We start from the raw sequence: 9,455 nt of genomic DNA on the forward strand, positions 1-9,455 counted from the left end.
TTTAACCTGTCGGTGAATAATACCTATCCGGTGGCATTAAATTCTTATTCAAATATGACTGAAGGGGTCAACAAATACCAGGTCTTATCGTAGATTAGAAAGGATTGGGAAGTTTCTAGACTTAGACTTAGATTGGACGGCTTCTACTGTTATCTACAATACTCATCAGTATAATAATATAGCACAGAGACGATTTGTCAGCAGAAATTGACAAAAGGGACATAATCCAGTTTAATATTTTGCCAGGTTGTCGGTCTTAACTTTCGTGTTCCGATTTATGTCAAAGAAATTACTGATCAATAATGCTCGGAATCATGTAACTTTTGCGAGGGTAACATAATGAGTTCGATCTTTTAAAAATCATAATTTTGATGTCAAAAAAATACTGAAAACTAAGACTCAAATGTACCTTTGTAAACCCCACACAGTTTCGACCATTTTCTTGTATTCAAATATAAGTTGTACGTAATATATAATGTGTAGTACTAAGGGGTAGTCTAAATCTAGTGTTGAGTGGACCACTCTTCAACCCTATTCTCCTTTTACCCCTCCTATACACATATCCACACACACACACACACACACACACACACACACATGCTCGCGCGCACTTTATGATCAAAGGAGCTATCTAAAAAAATACTTCAAGTATAATTATGATCAACTTCTACAATATTGTTTTTACTTCCTGATGAGAGCGAATGCTCGTTGATTATATATAAACACATACACAGATTACAACATTAAGTTCTTTCGGGATCCTAAACAATGCCACGTGATGATACCAAGATAAATTAGTTAATAAATTACAACATAAAATAGTAAACAACGCTTGTCCAATTTTTAAAATATTGTTTTGTAATGTTTTGTTTTTGTATGGGTGCTCCACTGATAGACAAGATATTATACTTAACAGTTTGTAAGACAATTTCTTTTTTAATGCAGTATCGGGTATCCGGATGGTTCAATATGGTAGACCAAAAAAACAACATTTCTTTGCAAAGTGCCCTTTTTAAACCCCAGATTGATTCGAGTTTGGTTGATTTTTTTCTGCTTTATTTTTATACCGACAAGATTGGGTAGCTGTGACCTTCATATGTGATTACAAGTACCTATTTTGCGGTAGACTAATATCGTATCCAAAGGTAACAAGCAATTTGCAGTGTTCTTTAGAAATACTGACTCCATGAACATTATAGAGTACTTTTTAGAAAATATTTTTTGGATTATTCATTCATATTGTTCGACATCAAAAAAGATTTTCGAACTTAGTCTGTGATAGGACGGGGAAAATATGCGTAAAAAGCCTCCTCTTCCAAACTATTATCGCAGATTCCTTGACAGGGAGTCGAACTTTGAACCCTTGTCTAACCCAAATTGTTATGGGCTCATTGTCGTAATGGAAATACTCTCAAAACGACGCAAAGTTTTGTCCATTACATAAATGTATAATCGAGCCCAGAATTCCGTTCGGTTATCAGACCTGTTAATCTATGCTTGGCGACTAAACCACATCGAAAGAGAAAAGAAAGACCAAAATGATACAAATATCAGCTACAGTGCAGCGCTGCAAAGTTTTGATTCTATTTATTATCTAATCACCCCAATTATTTAATTATATTATGTACATAGAAAGTTAATTGATCTGGAAATTGATAATGTGATGAGATTATTGATGTACCAATTATTGAACTAAACTAACTCGTATTTATAAATTATGAACTTTATTTAGAAAAAAAAAGCCCATAAATAGTTAAACAATAAGCCATTAGCTATATCTATTAGACAGAGATAGATACAATTAGATAGTGTAAACAAAATTGATGAATACATGATACCAAAAAAAAATATATAGCCTCCCCATATTTATATTTATCTGCTTATGAAATTTGTTACCTTTGCACATGTCAAAGACAACCCAGGGGAGCGCTAAACATTTAATCACTTTCTACTTAAAGCGGAAATTCTATTATTGTGAAACGAAATAGCCCGTTTATCTATCTGTAGATTTAGATCTCAATCCGGTGTGGTCCACGCAGAAAATACTCAATCGTTGTCAAGTTTTCCGCCTGAAAAGATAAAAGATTACATGATGTCAAAACAAAACTACGTTATTTGACCAGAATACTCTTACTATCGATTAAATGACTTGTGAAAAAAATCAAACCCAAGACATTAAGAAGCCCAATCTTAATAGGGAACAAAAGTGTGATGTCGAAAACTGGTTAAAATCTCATTGGAAGTGTAAAATCACCCTTCCAGAGGGCTGGATACGTATCTTGTGTAATTGATCTTCTAGTTTCAGAGTGATGGCATCTTATTTTCTAGTCTAAGTATATGCTGGTCGTCAATACAGATCATCCAGCCTCATTCTTTTACGTCCCGTAATGTTAAGAATCTGCCTATACATTCTGCTACTAAAATAAGAAGCCACCTTATGATTCAATAAGTAATTTATCCATGATTAGTTCTGCGAAGGACTGGTGACATAAAGGAGTTTGGAACCGACATAGTAGAAGGCGTCAAGACTTCTCTACCCTATTGAACGATGTCAATTAAAAGTTTTCTGGTCACAAAGTAAAGATGTATAAAATCTGGCGAGAATCTACTGAAAAACTCTTTATAACCATATTCTTTAAAAAAAATAATGGTGAGACTCAAACCTTTTGAGTATATTCCTGGTTTACGAGGATAGTAAAATCACTTGGTACTCTTCTTCTTCTTCTTTTTCTTCTTCTTCTTCTTCTTCTTCTTCTTCTTCTTCTTCTTCTTCTTCTTCTTCTTCTTCTTCTTCTTCTTCTTCTTCTTCTTCTTTATCATCATCATCATCATCGTCATCATCATCATCATCATCATCATCATCATCATCGTCGTCGTCGTCGTCATCATCATTATATCGTAGCCTCCATTTAACAGCCATATGAATACAGAAACAATTTAGACAAAACAAAACAAACAACCCCCCCCCCCCCCCCCCCAAAAAAAAACAAAAAAAAAACAACCAGATAACACTTTCATTTTTACTGACGTAACTGATCTGTTACACAAAATGAAACAATTCTCTTAAACATTTGGCGGCAACTGATTCTGGAGAGTCGGATGACAGGTTGTTCCAGTCTTAGTGCAGAGGGAAAGAATGGTGATAAATCTCTCTGTGTTTGATTATATCTCCACTTGGCTAGAAAAGACTTAATACATTGAAGAATTTGATACTCAATTAAAAAAACACAAATAAAATAAAACAAAACAACAACAAAAACAACAAACAAACAAACAAAAACAAAAAAATAAAACCCCGCTCAATCCGAAGTTTTTATAACACTTATCAAGTTTTCACCCAATTAAATTCAATAGACGTTATCTGTTCTCCTGAATGACACTTGATACAAAATAATATGTCTTTATTGCGTGGGCTAAGGATTAACTGGTTCTATCTCCACCTTTGGGAGATTTTGAGATATTGCATGCATTACAATTAGATTTTAAATGGCTTCATCAGACAACATTTTTGTTCAAGTAGCTCAAAAGTGATGTGCAAAAGATTTAATATACATTCTTTAACAAAAAATAAAATTTAAATAAGTTTTTCTCCATTTGAAGAAATATGAAGATATAATAAATAACCTCAAATATCGTTTCTGCTTAGTTTTGTTCGGCTTTTTGCCTGCCTACTGATTTATTTCGGAGTTTTTGTTTTCTTGTTTTTTTGTTTTTTTTTTGTATGTGTTTTTGTTTGTTTGATTGTTTGTTTGTTGTGGGGGGGGGGGGGGGGGTTCATTGCCGAAACAGAGGACTGACGATGTGACCCTAAGAATTATTATCGGTGCGTTCAAGATATCATTACGCCTCAATCCAGATTAAAAGCAAATGCTCTCATGTATAAACATTTCTTGAAAGAATAGCAGGGGATTCCTCAAAGCCTAAGCCTACAATCTGATTTTCCCGATGACCGAGAGGATTATAATGATTTACCTTTTCACACTCTTTTGGGATATCGAAGACCGTGGAGTTGTATATGCTACCCACAATGTTTCCGTATTGACCTGATTCGAAATATTTGTCTGAAAATATAATGGATAAAATTCGATAATTTTCTGGAAAGAAAGAATTATGGTTAGAAATTAGTTATCCAATTAGTGATCCAATTTACTATCGCTATTACTACTAATACTGCAACATGTACTACTACTACTACTACTACTACTACTACTACTACTACTACTACTACTACTACTACTACTACTACTACTACTACTACTACTAATAATAATAATAATAATAATAATAATATTAATAATAATGATAATAATAATAATAATGATAATAGTAATAATAATAATAATAACAATAATAATAATAATAATAATAATAATAATAATAATGATGATGATGATGATAATAATAATAATAATAATAATAATAATAATAATAATAATAATAATAATAAAAATAATAATGATATAACTACAACTACTACCCCTACTAGTACTACTACTACTACTACTACTACTACTACTACTACTACTACTACTACTACTACTACTACTACTATTACTGCTGCTGCTGCTGCTGTTGCTGCTGCTGATGATGATGCTGCTGCTGTTGCTGCTAATATTACTGCTTTTACTTGTAATACATTCATGAGCAATCTTAATCATCACCTATCAGTTACAAGCCCCATGCTTTCTTCTGATGACATCAACAGAAATGTGTTGATAATGAAACGGCAAATTGAATAATTAAAACTTTAAAAAACGGTTTGTACTACTTATATCCCACGTAACTCTTTATGTTTCTGACGTTCGTCAAGACTTGTGTCTTCAGTTATCATAATAAAAATGTAAAATGGTCGGAGGTGCTTAAGAAAATCCGCTTTCTTACAAGCAATAAATGTAAGTGGCTACAGTTCATGTGGGTAAACTTGTATAACTTGATAAAATTAGATGTTTTGGTATTCAAATGAATGAACTTTTCAAAATATACTCACAGTTCTCCTTATTTCCAAATACATTTTCTGCCAAAGGAATGATACTGTCACCATCTTTCGTGATAAGAGCGTACACCATTTCGTCTTTCCCTTCTCTTGGATGGCGAACTTGTACGAAGACACAGAAACGCCTCCAGTCTTCAAGCCCAAGTGGTAGCGGTCCAATGCCTTTGCACTATCTATGATAAAATACATAATGATTTATTAAATGACAGTATGCGTTTGAGCAGTACCAAAATAAGTGTGTGACATTGGCGGTCTGTGATCTGTCAGATCGAATGTGTTGTGAATGAATGTTTGAATGACAATTCATATTGTAAAGCTCCGACGGGAGAGCTCTTTACAGAAGATGCTCAATTGGAATCGTATCAAGTATTCGGTGAAAGTGCTGCCCAGTCCATTGTTCCAATCTCTTCATCCCTTAGGTATTGTTGGGTGATACGAGAAGTGTGGGCACATGCTTTGCCATATTGAAATGCGATGTGAGGATAAGTCAGAAATGCTGGAACAACTAATGTTCGAAGAATGTCATCAATGTAAGGGGTTTGGGGGGGGGGGGGGGGGTATTGCCATTCTGGTGGAAATCATGAAGAGGGAGTCGGTGGTGAAAGCTAATTCTACAACACAATTGGTCGAATTGTGAATTCATATGAGTGATGAACTTCCAGCTTGGAATGTTTCAGCCTAACTGATCACACGCATTTTTGGTCTCTCTCGTATTGGAGACGAGAGTTTTTATTGCAACCAACGAGCATAGGGATTTACATCTGATTGCCTTATATATATATATATATATATATATATATATATATATATATATATATATATATATATATATATATATTATATATCAAGGACCCTCTCTCTCTCTCTCTCTCTCTCTCTCTCTCTCTCTCTCTCTCTCTCTCTCTCTCTCTCTCTCTCTGTATATTGGATAATCAATAAGAGTCGTTTAATATGGTTTTCATTTCATGGGTTATATTAAAATCTGTATTAATGCGAGTTTTAATGAGCGTCAATACGAGGTTATAATTCTAGGCAACGAATGAAATTTTTTTCCAAACGTAATAAAAGACACACATTTTTATCTGCTTTATCCGATATCACAGGCTTTTTAAAGCCAGAAATTTTAGGTGAAAAATGAAAAAGACATTATAATGTTGTCGCCGTTGTTGACATTCATCACCGCTTTGCGAAACAATCCAAAAAAAAATTTCCGCAAAGTAATACAATCCTACTTTCATCACATTGGTTGAATAAATAAGGCCATTCCAAAGAATAAAATGTGTTTTGTCAAATCCAATGCAATGCTTACGTTATTTCTGAATAGAATTCTTACCGGGGATGCAGTGTCGACGAAACGGATGGTTGATGAACTCCCTCATGCACCTCCCCTTTCTTATGTCCACCGTGTAGCTAACCCCACTCTGTTCATGGATGAGAGAAAAAACACACCTAGCAATTAGTAATACAGTACTCGTTGGATTCTAACACGCTTTTGGGAGAACCAAAAAAGCGTGCTATTAACTTGAGAGTTCCTAAAATAAGTTCTGAATATAACATGGGTGTGCCTATTGGTGAAGGATAAGTGGACGGGTTGACGAGTCAGTGAACAAATCATTTAACAAATAAATCATTGGAAGAATGAATGAATGAGTGAATGAATGAATGGATTGTTAAATAAATAAATCATTGAATTAATGAATGATTGGATATCGAGATAATAAGTTGAAAGTACCAAATCGGAGTTGAAGTTGAGAAACAAGTCTTTCGAAACGTGTCATAACTCCTCATTTATGGGAAAACTCGAGATTATTATTATTAGAAACAATGTCCTGAACACAATATGGATCAGAAAAAAGTATGCATAAAATAGTGTTAGACAAAGCAGAGAAAAAATGCAAATAAAAAAATATCCCTAATAAATTTGTCTGGAGATCGAACCTCGTGATTACCGGTCTGACGTGCTACATTACATTACACAATATTGAAAATGAGAAAACGACGACGAAGACATTTGAATTAGATAGCTCCATTATTATTTTGAAAATTTCAAAGTGACAAATTTTAATACACACTATTTCAGATCTTTATCTTTCACCAGTGCCTGCTCCCTATTTTGTCACTTTGAACATAATATGGGGAAACTTATGATTATAATAACTTGTCTGAAAAAATAAGCGTTCATAATACACTGCAGTCTTGTACCATTAAGAGATGAAGTGATTAGAAAAGTGCCAGAAGACAATAGAGAATAAAAACATTTTTCGCGGCGGTGGTGGGGTTTGAACCTGCGACCTTATTGGTACGACAACTCCACCTGGCAGGTGAGAGCGTGGCTCTACCGTGTGAGCTATCCACGAATACAAAAATATTCGTATCAAACTCAGGTCATTTCCAGAGCTCTCTCTCTCTCACCCACTTCTGGAGACCGCGGATTCGCCTCGCCAACCATCGCAAAGTTACTTGACCAGCAGTTAAGCTTAATAGCCAATATGCTCAACACAAACATATAACATAGAAACGATTGAGACATTGAGTATGCTCCGGTATATGGGGTGAATTTTTGTCTTGTACCATTGCAGTCCAATCGCAATAAGACATTGGGAGCTATTTTGTTGAACCGTTCTTGATTCTTGCAGGAACACTCATACAAACAAACACACAAGATATAAATCATGCGGATATCATTTCTCTTCATGGTTAGAGTTACAATCCAGATAGAAAAATCCATACAGGGATGAGGGGGGAAGTGGTTCAGGCCTTGCACGGCGATCAAGAAGCTCCTGGGTTTAAGCCACGTTTCAGGCATTTTCGTGTTGCTTTTATTCCTTGAGCAAAATTATTAACCCCCAATTTAATAATCTTGGACAACATGGGTGATTCCTGTGATTCTATGGTTCGGATTTGATTTAGAGTGTCCATCGTTGACACTCAATCATGTCTGTTCATGCTGTTGTACACAATGATTATATATGCACACACTTAGGATGTAAACTAGGAGGAACATTTTCCTTCAGTAATAATCTAGTATGTTTTTCACCATAGAAAGCACTCTTACCACATGGAGCTATTCTCCAACTGTAAATTACAATGCGCTTGCAGCTTGCATTGCCACAGCTTTCCCACAGTTTGAACAAGTGGTTCTATCACTTAAGGAAATAAATTCCGATTTAGGAATGAAAAATTAACTCCCCAAATTGTCTTCCTCAATTAAATAGAAAAAAAAAATACTCAGAATTTCTCACCTTCTCATCGAACATTTCAAGAACCTGTATACGTCCTTCCATATCTCCGTCAACAAAGCTGATGAAACGTGCCTTTTTCTTATTGTTAGCATCGTAGTAAATCACCTCATGGTCCTGAAATAAGAAATAACACGAATTTCTTTACACCGATAGCTTAGTTGAGCAGTCTAATCCATGCACAAGGATCGGTTTTGATTATAGGGCTAAGTCATTTTTTTTCACGAAGTCCCAGGTTTGAGAGTTTTTGCCAAGATGAGGGCAATTAAAATCGATCGATATATGAAGAACGAGCTTTCTGACCAAATTTTTAAATACCTGTTTTCCAGAGTACGGCAGTTATCTGGTTAAATCACTTTTAGGTGGCTGCTTTATCCCGAAATAATACTCTATTGAGAGAGTGGGTAAAAAATCAACTATTTTTTAATCAACAGACATGAAGTTTGTTTACTAGAGACTCCGCCGACACAATAGATACATGAATAAATCAGTAAAAACAAACAATAGATCTATAGAGACATATTTGTATATTTAGTGTATTCCAGTCGGGGCTTGCATGGTGCTGCAAATAATAAAAGTTGAAATCATAGGAAGTGGGGGAGGGGGGGGGGGGGCACACAATAACAAAATGACCTTACACATTGAAAATTACTCATAATTATGGCGCACTTTTGGTGCGTTTCTTAAATTAACAAGAATATTGGGCCAAAGGGCGTCATTCAATAGGTAAAAAATAGCAATTATATCGCGCAATATTTAACAAACGTACTCATAGCGATTTACAAAGTATCCCAAGACAACAGCAATACTTAGACTTCACATCAGGGACGAGACATGACGTAGTTAACGGCCAGGTACTCATTTTACAAGACCTCAACGATGCGCTGCTCAGAGCGGGACTCGAACACTGAAACGTCCGGTTCGAAGGCAAGTATCATACCACAAGGCCACATAGCCGCAGAGAAAATAATAAGTCTTAATGTGCATCTTGTATTGTATATCTGCTATCCAAGCGAGCTCTCTTTCATAGACTGAAGGAACATAACTCAAAAATAGTCTTCTGAGCAATAAATAAATGAGTTGTCTATCTGACACAAATGCCATAATAGGGAAGGAAAATGTGATGTCAAAAAACGGGTTCCTGTTTCATTGGAAATGTAAAATCATTCTTCGGGAGTCCTGGATACATTCCTTGTGTAATTCACCTACATATATGGGGGCGA

The 9,455-nt window shown here is 35.1% G+C and overlaps 1 protein-coding gene across 1 annotated transcript in view; it reads right to left on the reverse strand.

The window, feature by feature from the left end:
* Positions 1-1,705: 1,705 nt before the first annotated feature.
* Positions 1,706-9,455, reverse strand: part of LOC144972928 (uncharacterized) — an 11,351-nt gene continuing 3,601 nt past the window's right edge. Inside the window, exons 3-7 of the mRNA XM_078914754.1 lie at positions 8,236-8,349; positions 6,327-6,414; positions 4,988-5,166; positions 3,973-4,061; positions 1,706-2,069 (exon numbers count right to left, since the gene is read on the reverse strand). Of these exons, the coding sequence (XP_078770880.1) occupies positions 2,057-2,069; positions 3,973-4,061; positions 4,988-5,166; positions 6,327-6,414; positions 8,236-8,349 (483 nt within the window). The 3' untranslated portion in view covers positions 1,706-2,056. The remainder of the gene's footprint in view (positions 2,070-3,972; positions 4,062-4,987; positions 5,167-6,326; positions 6,415-8,235; positions 8,350-9,455) is intronic.

The sequence above is a fragment of the Berghia stephanieae genome, chromosome 5 (genome assembly GCF_034508935.2).
Source record: "Berghia stephanieae isolate SIO BIC M18660-M18661 chromosome 5, UCSD_Bste_1.3, whole genome shotgun sequence".
NCBI lineage: Eukaryota > Metazoa > Mollusca > Gastropoda > Nudibranchia > Aeolidiidae > Berghia > Berghia stephanieae.